We start from the raw sequence: 22,614 nt of genomic DNA on the forward strand, positions 1-22,614 counted from the left end.
TCAGGTGATGATGATTACTTTATTAGATATAAGCAGTGAAAAAAAGAGAGATATTCCAAAAATTAGAAAAAAAAAATCAAATGCAGTGACATGTTACATGCTGTTAAAAAAACAGAAGGATTAAGATGTGCAGTTAACACAAATTGTATGGAAAAAAATAGTGTGAGTAATACTGTAAGCGTTAAAATAAATTAAGTAAGTAGTAAAATACTAAGTAAGTAGTAAAATAAACCACAAGTTAACTCCTAAAATAGGAAAGCCACTTAAGGTAGATCATGGCACTGAAATCAGTTAATAAACAACTTAATCTGTGAGATAAAGCTATTCAGGACCTGCTACTGTTATCCAGCTTTCATGAAATTTACTCGAGATGAGGATGTATTTCTCCGTCTTCATCTTCTTTGCCATGAAATACTAGTAGAAGACAATTCAGTTTCTCTCACCACACCAAACAAAAGATGTTCTACATGAACCAACCTGGGAACTTTTACATGGCTAGCAAGAAATAGCTGTTAACTTTCCCTCATATCACATCATACTGTCTTGAATATAAAAAGGACAGATTGGATAATGTAGTGTTAAAAAGGTAGGATGGTCATAGCTGGATAGTTATTGAGTATAGGTTGGCAAGCTATTGTTGTTTTTGTCATTGTTTAACCCCAGGTTAACTTTAATCAAGTAGATGCATGGTCAATGACATTCCAGCTGTAACCATTCTACCATTTTGTATATCTATGACTATATTGGTTTCAAATTTTTGCATAAGGCCAGCAAGTTTGTGGGAGTGGGTAAGTCAATTACATCAACTCCAGTGATCAATCGGTACTTATTTTATTGACCCTGAAAAGATAAAAGGTAAAGTCAACCTTGATGGAATTTGAAGTCAGAATATAAAGATGAAAGAAATGCTGCTAAGTATTTTGCCTGGCATGCTAATGATTCTTCCAGTTCATCACCTTTATATCTAGGACTGTATTATCAAATGTGACTTACTATTTTGAAGATGAGAGTATCTGGTTTGACAAAGATTGATCTTGAGTGCTATTTCTAGTATGTCAAGCAATCACATTGGCTCACTTGCTGGCTCATTTATCAGAAAAGCAAGCTAAACATCAAGAACATTTTCATTCCACTCTCAAGTCATCTTTTGTCAGTTACCAACATGCTATTTTGAAGTAATTTTAACAAATTAAATTTCTGAGATTGTCATTGTTTTAATTCTTCTTTCATCTCACTACTGAGCTTACTGGCTTATCTATTAGCTTAGGTCTACAGATTGATGCAGGATATTAAGTTATATAGAATGATGTCAACACTTATATGACAGATTTGATGATAGGAAAATAATCAATCGTTATGTTCTAGTCTATATTAACTTATAGAAAGTAAATGATTTGAATTTCCCAGTTCTGACTTTGTTGAAGATTGTGTTCTTTGTGAGCATTTACTCACCCTTCTGATTTTGAGATTTCTTTAGAAGGATGAACAAGGACAAAACTGGATTTTATTATTGATGTTAATTATTATTGCTGATGAGTAGCTGTTGTCTATATTGTTGACACTGCTGTTCATCTTACTGTTGCAGATGTTGTAGGCATTGTTGTTGTCTCTTACTGGTCTTGAAACTTTTCTATATACAATTGATTTTTATAATACTGCTATTGTGGTTATTATTTTTGATAATGGTAATCATCATAATGACATTTATGATGATCATTATCATCATCATAATGATTACAAAGATGTCATTGTTATGATTCTTTACCAATAACCAGCCAGCAATGAGCCAAACTTCCACAGCCGTCTCTCACTCATGTTTATATCGTTCAAAGATGGCAGTCATTTCTTCCATGGGTTTAGGAGCAGGAATGAAATCTATCTTTACAGTACTTGGCTGCATCTTCCACTGGGCCCTTCTAGCTAATTCTAATATTGTATAAAGGATGGACAATCTGGCAAAGTCTTTCCCTACACAACGACGAGAAGCAGCCCCAAAAGGTATGAAATCAAACGCTGAGTGATCATCTGCTGTCTCTAACCATCGATCAGGATTAAAGGTCATTGGATTGTCGAAAGTGGAATCACCAATGTGTTGATCTCGTATGGAACAGACAACTCTCCAGTTGGCTGGGATGGTGTAGCCCTGTTAAATACAGAATTCATTGAATAAGACTGTGTTAACCATTCTAACATACTGACATATAGGTAGATGTCTAACATGTAAACATACGCAGACTCTCTCTCTCTCTCTCTCTCTCTCTCTCTCTCTCTCTCTCTCTCTCTCTCTCTCTCTCTCTCTCTCTCTCTCTCTCTCTCTCTCTCTCTCTCACACACACACACACACACACAAATACACACACAAGCACACCATTTTTAATGATGGAACTCAAAGGTAAAGTTATGAATGACAGGATGTAAATATTGGCTTCAAAAAACTCTCTGGATAGAAAAAGTCAAAGGTTGTTTGTGAAATTTACATCTTCTGTAAAGATGATAGTCTTTGGTTTTCAAAAAAAGGTTTTCTAAATCCAATATTTGCACACTGTTATTTATAACTTTATATACTCTGAGTTCCACCCTTAAAAACAAATTATTTCTCATCTTGAAATTTCTAAATTCTTATGATGTAATCAATACATATATTTGTATGTATGTAAACTGATTAAAAATACTACACACGCACACACACACACACACATACTTTACTCATTTATTTGTTTCAGTCATTTGACTGTGGCCATGCTGGAGCACCGCCTTTAGTCGAGCAAATCGACCCCAGGACTTATTCTTTGGAAGCCTAGTACTTATTCTATCGGTCTCTCAACACACCAGCATCGGTTGTCAAGCGATGTTGGGGGGATAAACACAGACACACAAACACACACACATATATACATACACATATACACATATACGACGGGCTTCTTTCAGTTTCCGTCTACCAAATCCACTCACAAGGCTTTGGTCGGCCCGAGGCTATAGTAGAAGACACTTGCCCAAGGTGCCACGCAGTGGGACTGAACCTGGAACCATGTGGTTGGTAAGCAAGTTACTTACCACACAGCCACTCCTGCACCTATGCATATATACTAAGTCTAATACCTACACAAATTCATAACTGTCTACATCATCATCATCATGTATTATAAGTCTTACTAGAGTGTCAGCAAACACTTTGTTCCATTTTCCACTACAATAGAATAGTAGAAGTTGTCATGGAAGAAATGTGCCATGAATGGTTCCACACATCCTTTTCACAATGAGGTGCAATCAGTTAAGAGAAAGCAATGATTCAACACCATTTTGACTGGAACCATTTTTTTTTTTTTTTTATCAAACCCAGAAGGATGAAGGCAAAGTTGATTTCATTTGAACTTGAAATCAGAAAGCAAAACCAGAAACAAATACTACTAGGCATTTAACTAATGATTCTGGAACTAACATCTCTGCCAATCACCTGTTCCAATGTATATACATACTAACACTTATGCATTCACACATAAATATATATATATCAGGGACATGCTGCCTAGGTAGGCAAGGTAGGCAGTACCGACCTTGAATAAAATAGATAGATAGCAACATTTTCCTTTTTTATGAAAATATATGCACCTAATTCAATAAAATTATGACCTTTTCTACATCGGACACTAAACTCCGCTTGCGAAGACTTGTTCAGGCAAGTGAAATCGAACTAAATTCGATGACTGGCACTCGTGCCAATGTCATCTCCTTCATTGGACACGGAACTCAGCTTGCGAAGACTTATTGGGGCAAGCGAAAGTGAAATCGGGATAGCACCTGTGCCCAGCGTCGCCTTTCTGGCACTTGTGCCCGTGACATGTGTAAGGATTTTCGGGCGAGATGGCTGCCAGTGCCCCTGGACTGGCTCTTGTGCTGGTGGCACATAAAATACACCATTTTGAGTGTGGCCGTTGCCAGTACTGCCTGACTGGCCTTCGTGCGGGTGACACGTAAAAGCACCCACTACAATCTCTGAGTGGTTGGCGTTAGGAAGGGCATCCAGCTGTAGAAACTCTGCCAAATGAGATTGGAGCCTGGTGTTGCCATCCGGTTTCACCAGTCCTCAGTCAAATTGTCCAACCCATGCTAGCATGGAAAGCGGATGTTAAACGATGATGATGATGATGATGATTCTAATTACTATGCATAAAATACAAAATATTTTATTTTTTTCGTAGATTAGGTAGGCATAATTCGCCCCTGCCTTTCAATCTCAGTATTTAAGCTATGCATAGAACTGCTGTAGTACATGTGCTGCATACACTCCTACAACACCATTTTCTTTATGTGCTATAAAGGCAGAAGTATATCTACATTCAACTCAGTTGCATGTCTGTGTTTCACTTATTTTTTGTGTGTTTTATTATATAAACGTCACCAACTGCCTACCCTGAGTAATTACTGATGGCACATGCCTTATATATATATATATATATATATATATATATATATATATATATATATATATATATATCATCATCATCATCATCGTTGATGTCATCGTTTAATGTCCACTTTCCATGCTGGCATAGGTTGGATGGTTTGACTGAGAGCTGGCGAACCAGAAGGCTACACCAAGCTCCTATCCGATCTGGCAAAGTTTCTACAGCTGGATGCCCTTCCTAATGCCAACCACTCTGAGAGTGTAATGGGTGCTTTTTACATGCCACCGGCATGAGGGCCAGTCAGGCAGTACTAGCATCGACTATGCTTGACTGGAGCTTTGTATGTGCACTGGCATGGGAGCCAGTCAGGTGGTGCTGGCAATGACCACGCTCGAACGGTGCTTTTTACGTGCCACTGGCATGGGACCAATTAGCTGGCACTAGCATCAACCACGCTCGAATGGTGCTTTCTCTCCTGTAACATCACAATTTTCTCTCACACACTATCTTGCAATCTGAAATACTTCAGTTCTTTGGTCTTCATATCACTGAACATTGGCAAACTTCTTTTCTGCTTCTCCCTTGGCTATGTATACCTGTCACCCAGCCTCCCTTCTGGCTATCTAGTATAGTTCCCTGCTACCCCTACTTTTCCAGGATTTCCAGGCTTTTGAGGCCTGTTTCATTGCTCTAATGGCCTTGTCTACCATATTATTTCACCACCACATTACTCTAGGTCTGGAAGGGACATTGCACCAGCCGCAGATTTGGTCTGTGGTGCTCAGTAAGCTGTCCCATAGGAATTTCCAGTCACCCTCTATGTCCGAAGTCTGTAGCTCCTCTTCCCTCTCATTAAATTTCTCATTGAGGACGTCCCTAAATCTCTGACCATGTGAAGGGTTCTTTAGCTTCCAAATCCTTCTTTTCTGGATTGGTCTGCTTCTTGGCATCCTTCTGGCCTCGAATCTAAAGTCATTAATAACTAGTCTATGCTGGGGGGTACATTCCCACTGTCTGGTGAGGATGAAATCCCTCTGTTGAGTGAGGATGAAATCAATCTGGCTAGCAGAGTCACCTGATTGATAGGTTTCCGGATGGCTGTCTATCTTCCTAAAGTTAGTGTTGCAGATTAATAGGATGTATGCATCACAGAACTCTAGTAGCCTAGTTCCCTTTATATTTCAGGAACCAATTCCATGGCCCCTGTGAACACTATGGAAGATACTGGATTGCTGTCTGACATGCCCATTAAAATCTCCACTCGTCTTTGAGGTAGCCTTTAGAAGGGTATCATAAAAGTGCTCCTTCTGATCACTCAGTAGGCCCACTTGTGGGGCGTAGGCAAAGATAATTGTAGTTATACTATTCTGCAGGACTAGCCTGAACTTAAGCACTATCGCATACCCTGACTACCTCTATGACCTTATCCCCCTCATTTCTCCGCAAGGAGTATGCCTACACCCCCTACTCCATCACTGTTGCTTTCCCAGAAGATTTTATACCTATGTGCCTTGCCAGTGAAGACCATGGCTGAAGCTCCTCTCCACCTTACCTCTTGTATGCAGCATATATCAACACGTCTCCGTTCAAGCATTTCTACAATCTCACTAGATCTACCTTTCAGTATGCCTACATTGACAGTGCCAACTCTAAAAACTGGAAACAGAATGTGTGAGGAGGCATGAGGAGGGGAGATGTTGTTCAGTGCTTGAAAAGAAGAAAGTTTTTGTGTTCATTTGATAGACATGCTACACCTGTTCTCACTTTTGACTTGTCATCATTCAAACATTCAAGCGTGTTAAGATTGTTACCCCTACTGGGGGTAGGAGTCGGTGTTAGCAGTGTTGTGAGTATAAGCATTATGGACATCATAGAAAATGTAAATCTAAGCATTACTTGTGTTGCAGATATAAGTAAATCAATAAAGATAAATAAAAGAGAATATGAATATCAATATGCCAATGTTAGATTAAGAAGGTGGGCAGCTAATCTAGTTGCATTTGTCCTGGTGGAGAGAGTGGGGAGAGGAAATTGCAGGTATGATAGAGGATACCACCAGTGTTGGAGAGGGTTTCTAGTGGGAGAAGAGAGAAACAAGCACACACACACACACACACACACAGAGAGGAACAAGCATGCACATACAGCCCATTAGCTTTCTCTTTCCATTTTGATGCATCCATGGAAATTACCGAGTAATTTGTTGACAAATTTCGAGTGAAAACAAAAGATAGCTGATTAAGTAGGTGGGCAATTATAACTAGTTGCATTTGTCCCGGGAGGGAGAAGATTGCAAGTATGATAGAGGATACCACTAGGGGGTTTCCGGTTAGAGAAGAGAGATATCTGGTGATGGTGGTGGGAGAAGAGAGATATCCAGCATTGATGGTGGGAGAAGAGAGAGATATCTGGTATTGGTGGTGGTGGTGGGGGGAATGGGCGGGCGCACCACGAACAAGCAAGGGTTAATTTAGAGAAATGGTACAAAAAAATATGTAACCAACTTGAGAACACAGGAGGGGAGGAGAGATTTCATTTAGAAAATCACATGAAGAATTAAGGTGAAACAAAGGCTGAGAGAGAGAGATTAGGAAGTTATATATTGAAGGGTCAATTTAAATAATTAGCTTATGAAATTAGGTATTAGTAAATAATACATATTAAAGTATTACTAGCAAATGGCAAATGAATGCATGAAAAGATCGAAAATCAAGAGAATATCTCAGCTTAGTAATGCATAACTGGGCATCCATGGAATGAATTGCATGAAAAGCAGGGAAGAAAACATGTGAGTAAAGTGCTTTATAGATATGCTACGACCTGAGCCCCACCTGTAAGATCATGCACTGTTTATCTTGATATGAGATCACCATGTTGTGCACATATGGTTGTGATGCATGTGGCTGGTGTACCCTTATCAGATGGGTAGCCATGATGGGTATATTGGGCTTCATATAATTGTACTTCAGTGTCACTTTGATGGCATGCACTACTCTCTCACTCAATAATAATCATGGTTTCAAATTTTGACACAAGACCAGAAATTACTTCAGTTACATCAATGCCAGTGCTCAACTGGTACTTATTTTATCAACTCTGAAAAGATGAACAGCAAAGTCAACCTTGGTGGAATTGGAACTCAGAATGTAAAGACAGATGAAATACTGCAAAACATTTTATTCGGCATGCTAACGATTCTACCAGCTTGCCACATTATTATTATTATTATTATTATTATTATTATTATTATTATTATTATTGTTATTGTTATTGTTGTTGTTGTTGTTGTTGTTGTTGTTGTTGTTGATAATAATAATAAAAAAACTGTTTTCAGTATTTAAGGAAGCTGACAAATACAAACAAGAAATCAATCTACCTAACAAATACGAAGAAGAAGAAGAAGAAGAAGAAGAAGAAGAAGAAACAACAAAAGCTATAAAACAAATGAAATCCAAACTAAAACTAGAACAGCAACGGACCATGATAAAACGATGGCAAGAAAAGCCCCTTCATGGCAAATACTGGGCTAAACTAAATGCGAAAGAAACAGACAGAGAAAAATCCCAGCAATGGCTGAGAAGCTCAGGACTCAAAGCAGAGACTGAAGGATTTTTAATTGCTGCACAAGACCAGAGCCTCCCTACCAGAAATTACCAAAAACACATAATGAAAAGAAATATAACAAGTAACTGTAGAATATGTGGAGATAGACAAGAAACAATAAATCATATTATCTCTGGCTGCCCAGTCCTGGCTAAGAAGGAATATATTCACAGACACGACAGAGCTGGGACCTATATACACTGGAAGCTATGCCAACACTATGGAATAACAACAGAAAAAAGATGGTATAAACACACGCCAGAAAAGGTCACAGAAAACGAGAAAGCAACCATACTCTGGGATATGCCAATACACACAGATAGAGAAATTAAGGAAAATAGACCAGATATAGTTGTCAAAGATCATGAAGAAAAAAAATGCTTTCTAATTGATGTATCAATACCAGCAGATGACAACGTTTCTCTAAAAGAAATGGAAAAACTTTCAAAATACAAAGACCTGGAAATAGAGATAACTCGAATGTGGAATCTAAAAACAGAAACAATTCCTATCATAGTAGGTGCCTTAGGTATAATAAAAAAATATTCAGACAAATACATAACAAAAACACCAGGACTTACAAATATATATAACATACAGAAAATTGCACTACTGGGTACTGCACACATTCTATGCAAAACACTTTCAATACAGTAAACATAAGAGCACCACAGCAAACCACAGCACATACCCAAGGCGCACAGAGCTGCGCTCGGTAGTGAAGTAAAAGCACGTTATAAAAATAAAACTACTGAACAATAATAATAATAATAATAATAATAATAATAATAATAATAATAATAATGATGATGATAAGGACTTACAAATATATATAACATACAAAAAATTGCACTACTGGGCACTGCACACATCCTATGCAAAACACTTTTAATACAGTAACCATAAGAGCATCACAGCAAACCACAGCACATACCCAAGGCACACAAAGCTGCGCTCGGTAGTGAAGTGAAAGCACGTTATAAAAATAAAACTACTGAACAATAATAATAATAATAACAATAATAATAATAATAATAATAATAATAATAATAATAAGGATGCTAAAACTTGTTGAAAAACATGGAAGACCGAAAAAACTTCACTCTATTCTGAAAGAGGAAAAATTTCGCTACTGATCTCTTAGATACCTACCAGATTGATCAGGTTGAAAGAAATGTGCCAACTGCTGCTGCAAAGCAAATAAAATTAATTGCAACGACAAAAGCACATGAAAAATTAGCTAGCAGATGGGAACAGAAACCTCTGCATGGCAAGTATGTGGCTCGTAGCAAACAAGCTGATGTCGACCAGAAACACACGCATCAATGGTTACGAAGCTCACGGCTAAAAGCAGAGAGTGAAGGTTTCATATTAGCTGCTCAAGATCAAAGCTTATTAACCCGGAACTACCAAGCCAATGAGATGAAAAATGGAGCTGACCCAAAATGCCGATTTTGTAACGATGCGATTGAAACTATAGACCACCTAATCTCAGGGTGTAGAGTCTTAGCACCTGTAGAATATAAAGCAAGACATGAATGAGTTGGCTAGTATTTACACTGGACAATATGTCGGTATTATAAAATCAAAACCGCTGACATATGGTATAAACACCAAACAGAAGCTGTGACTGAGGGACAAAATGTGTCAATTCTCTGGGACTTCCCCGTACATACCGATAAAACTATAAAAGCTAATAAACCGGATATTATTATAAAAGATCAGACAAAAAAGATGTGTTTATTAATTGACATGAGTATTCCTTGCTATCACAATATAGTGGCGAAAGAATTTGATAAGATCAATAAATATAAAGACTTGCTAATAGAAATTGAAAAATGTGGCATCTCAAGGCGACTACCGCATCAATAGGATCTCTAGGAATGATTAAAAAAGGTACAGAAACCTATTTGAAAATGATACCAGGCCTACCATCCCTACAGGAAGAGCAAAAAATCGTGTTAACTGGAATGAGTCATGTACTGAGAAGAGCATTATCGCAGCAGACTTGGTTTCTTAGAAGCAGAATACATATTGTAACAAAATTAGGCACTTCAGTGTTTGGACTCTTGTCTTGCTATTTAATGTAGAAGAGCCTGCAGAGATATAAGGTATAAAAATGATTTAGCCATCATAAAAGTCTGCTGTAAATGGCCCCTATCTAGCAGGTATAGAGGAGTATGACTCAGTTTGGTGATGATACTAAAATCTTTATTTTCTTTATTTAAAATCTTTATTTTTCCATACTGTAGAATATATATATATATATATATATATTCTAGATGAAGCACTTACCTCTTACCCAGGGACAAAGGGTAAGACCATCTACTCTTTTCCTATCACTTCTGGATAATCCCGCTAGCTCCAGAACTGGGGGGATATTAACCCGAGCCAGGGCCTGCTTAATGTTTAAGTTTAGCTGGGTGTGACGAGTGAAACGATCAGCATTTAGTCTTTTCACAAGTCTCCCTCACTTAACTTCTTTTGCCATATTCACTTGACAAAGGTAAACTGCCTGACAAGGGAATTTTCAAGAAGGACAAGGGTGATAGCTAAATGTATCCCACATGTAACAACAGCCTTTGACAAAGTCCACGTATTGGCAACACTGGACACAGTGCAAGCAGACCAGCTTCATTGTTCTACATTCATCTCAGGTACATCAAGTTGCTTGTATATTTTTGTAGAGTTTATATTATAAAGGCAATGCTGACAGCAATGCCAAGCTAGGGATTTCTGGAAATTATCCATAGTCCTCAGGCCAAAGGATCAGTTCCATCACAGGAAACACAGACAAAATGGAACTGACCAGTTCCACAGGATCCTGCTCACTTCAGTAACAATATACAGGTAAAGATTTTTGAAGATAGACTTTTAAAACACAGTTAAAACAAGCTAAACTTACAAGTAGTTTGAAGGAGCATCTTGCTGATACTAAAACAACAACAACTATAATGACAATAATGGTTTCGAATTTTGGCACACAGCCAACAATTTTAGGGGAGTGTTAAGCCAATTACATTGACTCCAGTATTCAACTGGCACTTATTCTATCAACCCTGAAAGGCTGAAAGGTAAAGTCAACCTTGGAAGAATTTGAACTCAGAACATAAAAAGCTGGAAGAAATGCCACTAAACATTTCATCTGACATGCTGACTATTCTGGTAGCTCAACAACTTAATAATAATGATAAGTTTAATTTCTTACCTCAAGCTGGAAAGGTTTAACCACCTTCCGATAAACACCTCCGACTGGAGGTAGTCGACGAAGTATCTCTTTAAATACACATTGTAGGTAATTCAATTTTGGTATATGGTCTTGTGTCACAATTGGATAATGGATTCCATCATGTGACATCAGCCCAAACTCGTTAAGCTCTTCTCTTAATTTCTGCAACACTTTAGGATGATTAGCCAGTAAATACAGGGTTGAAAAAGAAGAAACTGTTGTTGTTAAGTTGCCAGCAAAGATTATCTCTAATATAGAATCTTCTATTTTTCTCTCTATGTTTCCATCACGGTTTTCTTGTAGCATGCAATGAAGAGAATTCAAGAAGTCTTTGGGTTGTGCTTGACACTTTGTCTCCTTATTGTTCTGACATAAAACTGATCGAATAATGGAACATATTTCAGCCCGAGCTTTCATACTCTTGACAAAACAAATAGCAAAAAGAGAAATTGAAAATATCGCATGGAATGAGGTTACAGGAGGTTGTAACATTCATACATTTACCAAATAAATAGATATAGCTGGATATTGAAACTGATTAAGAAGCACATATTCTATATCAGCATGAGAGGTACTAAATCATCTCTATAATCACTAACAAGCACAAGATCACATACACTGTAGGAAAGAGTACAGTGCATTAATTAATAAAAATTAACTCTGGAAGGATGAAAAGCAAAGTTCACATGGCCAGAATTTGAACTCTGAATATAATAAGACACATTTACATACTGTTCTATATTTAAGAGATGAGGAATTATGTACATTATTTACATTATTAACATTCGACAGATATTTGTCCTCATCTTGTTTGTTGTTAACACAACATTTCCGCTGATATACCCTCCAGCCTTCTTCCAGTGTCTTGGGGAAATTTCAAACCTTGGTTCTCATTCCTAAGGTATTTTCCAATGTTATTATTATTATTATTATTGTTATTGTTCAGGTCACTGCTTGGAATTGAACTTGGAATCTTGGGGTTAGTAGCCTGCGCTCTTAACCACTTCACCATATACCTGTCCGTCGAAGGTAAATAATGTAAATAATATACATTTACATATTGTTCTACTGATTATAACATCTGGTATACTTTTTAATAATCTCAATGATTTCTTTTAATTCATTTTAATCAATTACTTTTAAATAACAACAATAATACAAATAATCCTTTCAACTATAGACACAAGGCCTGAAATGTTGGGGGAGGGGGTAAGTTGATTACATAGACCCCATTGCTCAACTGATACTCATTTTATCAAGCTGAAAAGGATGAAAGGCAAAGTCAACCTCAGCAACATTTGAACTCTGGACATAATGATGGACAAAATACCACTAGGCATTTTGCCCAGGGTGCTAACAGTTCTGCTAGCTCACTGCCTTAATAATAATGATAATAATAATTATAATAGAGCATGTCCCTTAGTGGCTGACAATATGGGCATCTCTGAAAATGAGCAGTAGTGGGAGAGTATCATGGCCATGTGTTGAAAGGAATACTTTGGGGTTTGGATAATTCACCTTTGGAAGCATGGGTGTTTTGTTCAACATCCTTAAACAACCCTTATTCAGTGTGTGAACAAGATACTGCTCTACAGGTAGGTAAGAGTGGGCAATGAGTTTAAAGAAGATATAAAGTAAGGTTGATGGAAAGAAGTAAACCATGTTGGTTGAGTGTAAACATGAAATAACATTATTAATAATAGTGTAGATAGATAAACTAACCTTGTAAAAACCAGTACCAGGTATATTGAGAGGTATTGACATTAGGTTCTTCTCAAAGGTAGTTATTTCTTTGATAAGTTTTTGTATAACAGATTCATCTAAGTCATTTCTTATGAAATATTTTATCACACTCCTGACTGTCATATCACGACACTGCTGAACAGGATCAATAATACCACTGTTTATCCAGGACTCTATTTTCTCAGAGGCTGTTGTCTGGAAATGATCCAAGTGAGATTTCAGCTTAGATGGTGTCATTGTTTTGAGGAGTAAACTTTTATGTTGGCGATGGTGGTTACCAGAACTCACTGCTAATGAATAAGAACCGACAAGAGACTGAGTAGATGGTGGCCAGAAGACCTGTAAGATTTTAGTGTCTCCCATCATCAATGTACGAATATTATCACTACCACACACTCGGACGGTTGGGCTGCCAAATATATGGGTCTTATAAACCCTACCATATTTGGAGTGACGTTGGAAGGTGAATTTTTCCTGTGAAAATATGGTAAGGAGAGACTGTAGCATATTACTGGTATTTACAAAACAGATGTATGAAATAGAACAAAGATAAAAATAATACAATAGTAGAAAAATTGACATAGCAAAGGATGAGACAATGAAAGGAAAGGAAAGGAGAGAGGCAAGAAGTTTACTGTAATGGACTGCAAAGTTTTGAAGCTTTAGTTTCCATGTAAGTCTCAGGGAAGTAATGTAATCATTTGCTTTGTGTTTGTTTTCCCATTCTTGTATGAGTTGGATGATTATATTGAGGCACGGTTTTTACAAATTGAATACCCTTCCTAACATTAACTCTTACCTGTTTTATGTTTATAAGCTACTGAGAGAAGGAGGGGAAGTAGCCATGACCTTCCCATATTGATGAGACTAATAATGTTGAAATACTGGTTGAACATCTGTAGGGAGAAGTCAATAGTAAAAAGGGAAAATAATGTGGGGAGAAGGAATTCCATGGAACTATTGTTTTGGGAATGAAAGATTATAAAGCATTGAGGTAAGGCACACAAACAGATACTGAAGAGACAAGTGGATCAATTAGACCTGGGTAGTTAGCTAGATCAGAGCAGCATAAGCCACATAAATATTGATAGATGAAAGACAGAGAAAATGTTATGTACAAGTGGAAGATGTTTGCTCTTGAACATATAGAAATGTAACAGTTTTTTTTAGATATGATAAAACTGTATTTCCTATACATTAAAGTCAAGCTTTTTAGCCACTTTATGAAGGGGCAATCATCACATCATTAAAGATCTGCTGAATCTGTTTTAATGATATGCTGTTGTTCCCAATGCAATTTGCCTCAAAGACAAGTGTACCTTCATCCAGTTTCCTCAAGTCTCATTTTTGTCACAATTAAAGTAGGCCCATTTAAGCTTGCCAGTTTAACCACCCTCCTTTACCGTTCATAAAATACACTGGAGGGCAGCAACACCCTGTCTTCTATCACCATTATCTTCAACTGGTATTTAGAGAAGTTGAAGGCTTCAGCAGAGAAAAAAAAAACCCTGCACACAACCCTATCAGTTGTGTTCATTACATAACTTCTTCATTGCAGCCACAGGGCAGAGGAAGATTAGCTGCTTTTCTTTGCCAAAGAAATGTGATTGGTTGATTTTCATCATAAACTCAGCTGACCTTGGAACTGTCAAACATGTAATAGCAGCTGTGCAATATAAGCCAAGTAGTCCATAATACACACGCATATAGCAATTGCATGTATGACAGCTTTGTTGTTCTATGTGTATCTAGAACAAATCAGGCTGATGATACTGCTATAGTTGTAGTGTTTGTTCTGAACAGGCAATGTTCCCCTTCCTCCTAATACTGTTAGGTCAAGGACTTTAAAGTTGTTTATATTTTGCAACCAGAAATTATTCTACAAGAGATTATTTAGATTACCCACAATTATTCAGAATATTCTCCAGCCAGGTGAATGCACTGAGTGACTGGCATATTACAGATGCCGAACACCGAACCTCGGTCAGTGTTTGGTCCAAGACAGCAGGTCAGTTAAAGAAATGAACTGTAGGAAGATGTTTTACAGAAAAGGCTATCAAACTTATTTACCATTGTCATATCCAGGAATCTCTTCAGATGTGTCAGTCTCAATATGTTTTTGGGCATTGTCAAAGAAAACATTTCAAGACCTCCTTGAGTGTTTGCTGGCAGATGATAGCTCTACCAAGTAGTGAAAACTGTCTTTTCTACAAGAAGTGAAAGGGTATGTGCTCTGATCTGGTCAGATATTTCATCTGACTAGTCATGATGGTCTGATGGTAGAGCCACCAAAATAATGAAGGCGTTCACCATTCTCACTTGGTCTTTCAGGAACAGTTTCCTCTTGGTTCATTTCTGAGCAAGACTGGCAATCCTACTCATGACCTCTTCTCTGTTTCTCTCTCCAAATTGTGGTCTAACTTGAACCAGAACCTGAGGATCTTAACCAGATCCTCAATCAAACCACAGAAGTTGCCGACCAGGAGAAGCAGCTTCTGTTTGTAACCAGCAACAAAGCAGTCTCTCCAAGAGCTGAGGTGCAAGACTACTGACTTGTCCTGGTAGAGAGGATATGCTGGGTAATGCAAGGAAAAAAGATGTGATGGCTGCTATTGAGATTATTGTGATCATTGTTTTAATCGATCAGTGCTGATCTGGGGTTAAAGAACAAGCAATAATAAATAAAACATAAATAAAAAATAAAAATAATTATTAAACCAAAAGAAATAATTAAATAAAAAAGAAATAAAGCATGAATCACCTTCAACTTTAAAAAGGTAAGCGTTTCTCCGATCAAAGGGAAATAACCCATGGTACCAGGTGGTAAGTTATACAGTTTGGTGATCAAACGAAAGTAAAAACAATGTGATATGGAGATTAAAGCTAGTGAGAGGATGACAGAGGCTGCATAGAAGATATAACTGGAAGTATTTTCCACCAGGGACTGGAATAACGACGTCATTGTTGAAAATTGGTCTGGAAAGAGAAAGTATATAGGTTTGTTTTAACAAGCAGGACGAATACAATTTTTTTTTGTTTCCTATAATAAACTTTTATTGGAATATAAGTATGTATATGATACATCTATAACATAAAACCATATTAAAAATGCAAATCCAAAACCGGGAGCAAGAAAAATAGAAAAAGAGGAATAAAGAAAGAGAAAGAAAAAAATAAAGAAAATAAAAGAAAATAAAAAAAAGGGAAAAAACACAATTCAGCACCAAGTGCCTCAATTGGTCGCGTACCGCAAGGTTCAGCGGAACCGACTGGATGGAGCAAGCCAACACGCTCGCGACATTACCATGGGCGACGGCGAGGGATGTCCTGGAGCAGTGGAATAGCCAACCACCCTCACGGGCATCACCTGACTGCTCGGTTAGGCGAGCCGCCAACAACGACAGGAACGTCGCCGTTAGCGGATCAACCCCATCCAAACATCGCAAATGCCATAAGCTGGAAGAAATGGTTCACTGATAGGTCTCGATACTTAAGGATTTTGTTCCGTTCGGCTACGGAAGCAGTGACCCTTCCGTTTACCGCAGCATCCAGGATGTGGGAGGGAGCAAAGGGGTCACAGACTGTGACGTCCTAGATGAAGCACTTACCTCTTACCCAGAGACAAAGGGTAAGACCATCTACTCTTTTTCTATCACTACTGGATAATCCCGCCGGCTCCAGAACTGAGGGGATATTAACCCGAGCAAGGGCCCGCTTAATGATTAAGTTTAGCTGGGTGTGACGAGTGAAACGATCAGCATTTAGGAGGCAAGACAGACTGTGAAGACCTATGGAGTCGAGGAGCCTGCTACAACGACATCTCAGTTCCTCACAGACGTCGGTTGTGTGTGTGTGTAACGTAAAGAATAGGGATTTGGAATTCCGAGCAGGTACTGTGAAGACAGGAATCTCGCAGTTAGTGGTCCGACCCCACCAAAAGTCTCGAACGCCACAGGATGGAAAATGTAGTTGGCCGATAGATCGCGGTATTTCAGGATTTTGTTCCGCTCGGCTGCAGAAGCTATGGATCTCGCCCTGACTGCAGTGTCCAGGATGTGAGAAGAAACAAAGGAGTCTCTAACTGTGACATACCAGACAAGGTCTCTGCCTTGCGACCAGGGGCACAGGGTGAGGCCGTCAGGTCTCTTCCCATCACATCGGGACAATCCAGATGGTTCCAAAATGAAGGGGATGCTTACCTGGGCCAAGCTCTTCTTGAGTGTCAGGTTCAACTCCGTATGACGCGCGAAGTGACCAGCATTCAGGCGGCAAGAAAAGCCATGGAGGCCTGTGGAGTCGAGGAGCCTTCCGCGACAGATTAAACCCGTGAATACGTCAGCTCCCACTCTGAAGGCAATGGAGACACGGAGTTCGTCTATGCTGAGTAGGCCACCAACATTGCCTGAGTATTTGGCGCTAGCAGACAGTAAGCGGCACATTGAAAACTGGTACGACTGAATGAAGAAGGAATCGAAGGTGGCCTTCGAAATTATGTTGTCCCAAGCTCTCTGACTCCGACACTCCTCCACCTTCTCAGGAGCAGACAAGTCCAATTCCTTCCAGTGCTGGAGAGCTTCATCCAACTCCCTGTTGGAACTGGTCCATGTTGGAGAGGAGAGGATTTTTCTCACTAGGGTGGAGCAGGCGTGAGTGGAAGAAAGGAAGCAGGGGAGAGAGAGGGACGAACACTTACGAAGACCAAGGCCTCCAAATCGCTTGGGCAATGCAGCTTGATTGCGGGACATTGGAGAGAGTCTGACGTTGACCAAGCATTCGAGTTTCTCAAAGATTGGGTTGTCGAAGCGTTGGAGGCACGATTGAAATCGATAAGATGAGCTAACTCTGAGCAAATATTGAAGCTTAGGGATCGAGAGTAATTCCTAAATATGAAAAAAAAAAAATTGATGGGGTTCGATAGCTTCAATATTTTTCAGCAATTGCTCAAGGGCAGCCACCTTCGACTGGAAGATGGACTCAAAGGCAAGGTCAGTGTTTGGGGCACCTAGAGAGCACCAAGCCGATGGGGGAGGGACTGCAGTGGAAGGGAAGGACTCTGCAAAAAGGTCAATAGTTGGTTGATGTTGAGGGATGTCCTGGAGCAGTGTCGAGAAGGAACTTCTCTGCTCCTTCCACATCGGCGCTCGCTGCCTCACCGCTGATGCTACGATTATGCAGATTAAATCTCGACCGAAATCGTTGAAATCCGCCATGGCTTGCCGTAAATGTCTCAGTTGATTCTTCTTCCTGTTGCTCCTTCAGTGTGTTGAAAATACTGCGTGCCTTTGCTTGGATAGTGAGAAGGCTCATCGGAATTCTTTTTTGAATCTGATCGTCAATCCAAATTGCCAGCAACTTTTCCATCTCGTGAATGAGACCTTTCCGATCTCTTCTGATGCATGCTTTAAAGCCTATCGAACTTCTGACTGCCTCCTTCACTTTAACTTTATCCTTCAAAATAGTAGAGATGGTAGAATGTGCCAGGCCCGTATCGTCTGTGATAGCTCTCACCTTTTTCCCGCCTTCGTAGTCTGTAATGATTTTCATTTTCGTGTCAAAATCAATAGCTCTCCGTTGTTTCTTGGCGCTTCCTGCTGCAGGTGAATACGTATTCTTCCTCTTTGGAGGCATCTTGTAGTATGGGGTGCAAGAGATAATGGAAAAAAGAAACGAAATAGTAATATAGGTACAGAGAGCGTCACTGTGTTGCCTGGCTGACCACAGGCGGGAGAGTGAGAGAGCGAGCATGTCGGAGGGTGAGGCTGGGTGCTCGGGATGCGCTGCCGTCACGACGGCATATCTCGTACAACGCACAATACAACAGTCACAGTTTTTAAGTTTTTATATTTTGTAAAGTATGTAATGACGTCTCGTAAAGTTCGTCGTAACTCCGAATGGTCGTTAAATAGATCGGTCGTTAAATGAGAACAGTCTCTCTCTCTCTCTCTCTCTATATATATATATATATATATATATAATACAAATAATATATGAGAAAATGCATGTATACGTACATGTATGTACATACCTACATCTACATGTATATATATAGATGCGTATCTGGGTACAGGACGTTGCAAAAAAAACGTGGACAAAATGATAAACAGAGTACAGAAAACACACAGGCTACATAGAGAACATTTCCTTCATCAGCTGCCACCATTCTAAAACTAAGCGTTTCGAAGAGTTAGGGCAGGACGCATCGTTAGAATGGCTCTTCCCACGGACCACAAATTAAATTTGTACCATGATACACACGCACACACACACACACACACACACACACACACATATATATATATATATATACGTATATATTATATATATATATATATACGTATATATTATATATATATACGTATGTATGTATGTGGGATGTGGGAGTGGATGCGTGTATGTATATACACATACACACACATACATGAGCGCACGTGCACATATATGTATACATACATATTCAAATACTTGTTCATAGAAGTTTGTGGTCTAGTGGTTGAGCTCATAATCATAAAGCTGTGGGTTCGATTCCCGAGGCAGACAGTGCGTTACGTCCTGGAGTAGGTCATTTTATTTTCTTTTGTCTCAGACTACTCAGTTGAAAAGTAGCCTTTTATTTTCTCCAGTTGTCACGTATGGTGTGTGTGTGTGTGTGTGTGTGTGTGTGTGTGTGTGTTTGAAAACAATCCGAGCGCAACTAATATCATTCAGTTACTTTTTTCCTAACCCGTTGACGTGTACATTTGACTAAAAAATCTGACTGCACAAAAACTCTGTTTGTATATGTTAACATTGTTTATCTTACATGTCACAAACACACACACACACGCGCCACACGCACACATACATACACGCACACATACATACACGCACATATACACACGCACATACACATACACACATACATCCTTTAATTCTATTCTTCAGTGATTACTTCAATTACCTAAAATAACACGAAAACATTCTATAAAATCTAACGTCGTACTTTGCGTCACAAACTGATGACTTACTTCAAGGTTCGATAATTTCACAGAGTTTGTTATTACGCTCAATATTAGTCTATGTTTAAACAGTTTCTGTGATCAGAGATGCATTAACTGAGGAATTACTCTCTGTCTAGTAACAATTGTACGGTAAATAAAAGGCTGCAGCTGTAGACATGAACAGAAGATAATATTGTTTGCTATGTGGACTGTAATAGGAGATTGCAGATGAAGACGCCAGTGGATGATGAAATTGTCTGTCCTGTGGAAGACAAGCGAGCTAACGAGGCAGCCTCTATGTGATAGTTTATCCTGCTAAATATAGCAACCTAGAAGCGTCATCTTGATCAAACCATACCTTTATGGTATTTAAAAAAGTAAGTACACATTTAATAATGCAGTCGTTGTCGTCATCATCATCATCATCGTCATCAGTAGCGGCAGCATCGTTTTAACATCCAATTCTCCATGCTAGCATGGATCGCACAGAATTTGTTGAGGCAGATTTTCGACAGCCGGATGCCCGGCCTGTCGCCAACCCTCCTCTGTTTCCAGTTAAAGTAATATTTCTTCATTCTAACGACGTTTCTTTCTTTTAACGAAAGAGTGGAAACGAAGGACGGTGACACTCGTTTACAACTATCTCACGATATCAACACAAGAAGACACTAACACATACACACATCATGGACTCTCCTGCCATAGCTCACTTCCTCTACCAGATCGACATTACCTGTACAAGAACATGACCTGCCACATGTCAGACGACGAAATGATCGCAGAGCAACGTGAAATGAAGTGTTTTGTTGAAGAACAAAATGCAACGCCCGGTCTGGAATCGAAACTACGATCTCGCAATCATGAGTGCAACACCCTAAGCATTGAGCCATGCGCCTTCACCAGTGTGTGCGTAATTTCAAGCACTCTTTCTGAAATCTATTTGAACAAAAGCAAAGGTTAAACAATTATATCATTTTTCGGCATACTCTCCTTACTTTACTATGCGCTTCTTCCAGTGGCCCACAAGCTTGCTTATTCGCAGGTTTTCGGTTAGTCGCATAGCTCTATGCACCACTCTTGCACTTCTTCGCTCGCAGCAAATCGATGACTTCGTGAAGGCTGTTTAAGTAGGCGAAAGAGGTTATAGTCGGAAGGGATGAGATCTAGTCTATATGCAGGATGTTTCAGGCGTAGGAGTGGCTGTGTGGTAAGTAGCTTGCTTACGAACCACATGGTTCCGGGTTCAGTCCCACTGCGTGGCACCTTGGGCAAGTGTCTTCTACTATAGCCTCGGGCCGACCAAAGCCTTGTGAGTGGATTTGGTAGACGGAAACTGAAAGAAACCCGTCGTATATATATATATATATATATATATATATATATATGTATGTATGTATGTATGTATGTATATATATGTATGTGCGTGTGTATGTTTGTGCGTCTGTGTTCCCCCCCACAACATCGCTTGACAACCGATGCTGATGTGTTTAGGTCCCCGTAACTTAGCGGTTCGGCAAAAGAGACCGATAAAATAAGTACTAGGCTTACAAAGAATGCGTCCTGGGGTTGATTTGCTCGACTAAAGGCGGTGCTCTTGTATGGCCACAGTCAAATGACTGAAACAAGTAAGAGTAAAAGAGAGTAACTCGAAACCCAATTTTTCAATGGTGTCAATGGTGGGCAGCCGTACGTGGGAGTGTATTATCGTGCAACAATGACATTTCCTTTGACAACAGACCTCGGCATTTGATGCGAATTGCTAGTTTACATACATGCATACATGCATACATACATACATACAATAGATATATAGCCATAGGGTGCTACAAGGGCAGAATAAATGTGGCAATAGACAAAATGCCTTGCAATAACTGTTCCGGTTCTTTGTTTTCTGAGTTCAAATCCCGCCGCGTTCAACTTTCATGTCTCAGTATTTCACTGGAGCCTACGCAAATGACTGTAGACCCTTTTCCAAGTAATGTATAAGACTCTTCCAGTATAGGCCCCTTTGTGTCCCTAAAGTTAGTATCACTTCTGCTCCATACTCTGCTTTTGGATTCTGGATCAAAGCTATTATCTCCTATCACTATTCTCTCTCTCTCTCTCTCTCTCTCTCTCTCTCTCTCTCTCTCTCTCTCTCTCTCTCTCTCTCTCTCTCCTCTCTCTCTCTCTCTCTTTCAAAAAAAAAAAAGAAAAAGAAAACAACTTCGCCTTCATCATTGTAGCGGTTGAGTAAGCGTTGACAGATCGCCATATGAATGCGCTTATGCGCTACGGTAAGCTCTTTTGGCACCTATTTTTCATTCCCTTTCGAAATTATCCCTAATTGTGGTATAGAATTTTTGGCTGCACTTTCTGGCGGGTTAGATGTCCTATTATAAGCATCTTTGTATTTTAAATGAATAATATATAGTCTATTTGACTAATTTTTTCTTCTCGCTGGACCACTAGTAGTAAATAAAATTTCTAAAATTTTTTTGCTACCCTGTGATTTATATATGTGTGTGTGTGTGTGTGTGTGTGTGTGTGTGTGTGTGTGTGTGTGTGTGTGTGTGTGTGTGCGTGTGTGTAGGGAGAATTCACAAAAACAAACAAACAAAAGACGTAGAAAACAAACAGATGTATTAGTATAACGCTCGGGAATTGAAAAAGT

At 39.1% G+C, this 22,614-nt stretch overlaps 1 protein-coding gene across 6 annotated transcripts in view; it reads right to left on the reverse strand.

The window, feature by feature from the left end:
* The window catches only part of LOC106882427 (cytochrome P450 26B1), a 33,661-nt gene continuing 11,047 nt past the window's right edge, over window positions 1-22,614 (reverse strand). For 5 of the 6 annotated variants that reach the window (XM_014933102.3, XM_089347596.1, XM_014933101.3 and 2 more), the window contains 4 exons: window positions 15,746-15,960; window positions 12,964-13,458; window positions 11,221-11,661; window positions 1-2,143 (listed from right to left, as the gene is read on the reverse strand). In XM_014933102.3, coding sequence (XP_014788588.1) covers window positions 1,808-2,143; window positions 11,221-11,661; window positions 12,964-13,458; window positions 15,746-15,960 — 1,487 coding nt within the window. In that variant the 3' untranslated portion in view covers window positions 1-1,807. Of the gene's footprint in view, window positions 2,144-9,452; window positions 9,526-11,220; window positions 11,662-12,963; window positions 13,459-15,745; window positions 15,961-22,614 lie in introns of all 6 variants that reach the window. The other variant, XM_089347598.1, reaches the window with a different exon arrangement.

This window comes from Octopus bimaculoides, chromosome 2, assembly GCF_046866305.1.
Source record: "Octopus bimaculoides isolate indiv1 chromosome 2, ASM4686630v1, whole genome shotgun sequence".
Classification (NCBI taxonomy): domain Eukaryota; kingdom Metazoa; phylum Mollusca; class Cephalopoda; order Octopoda; family Octopodidae; genus Octopus; species Octopus bimaculoides.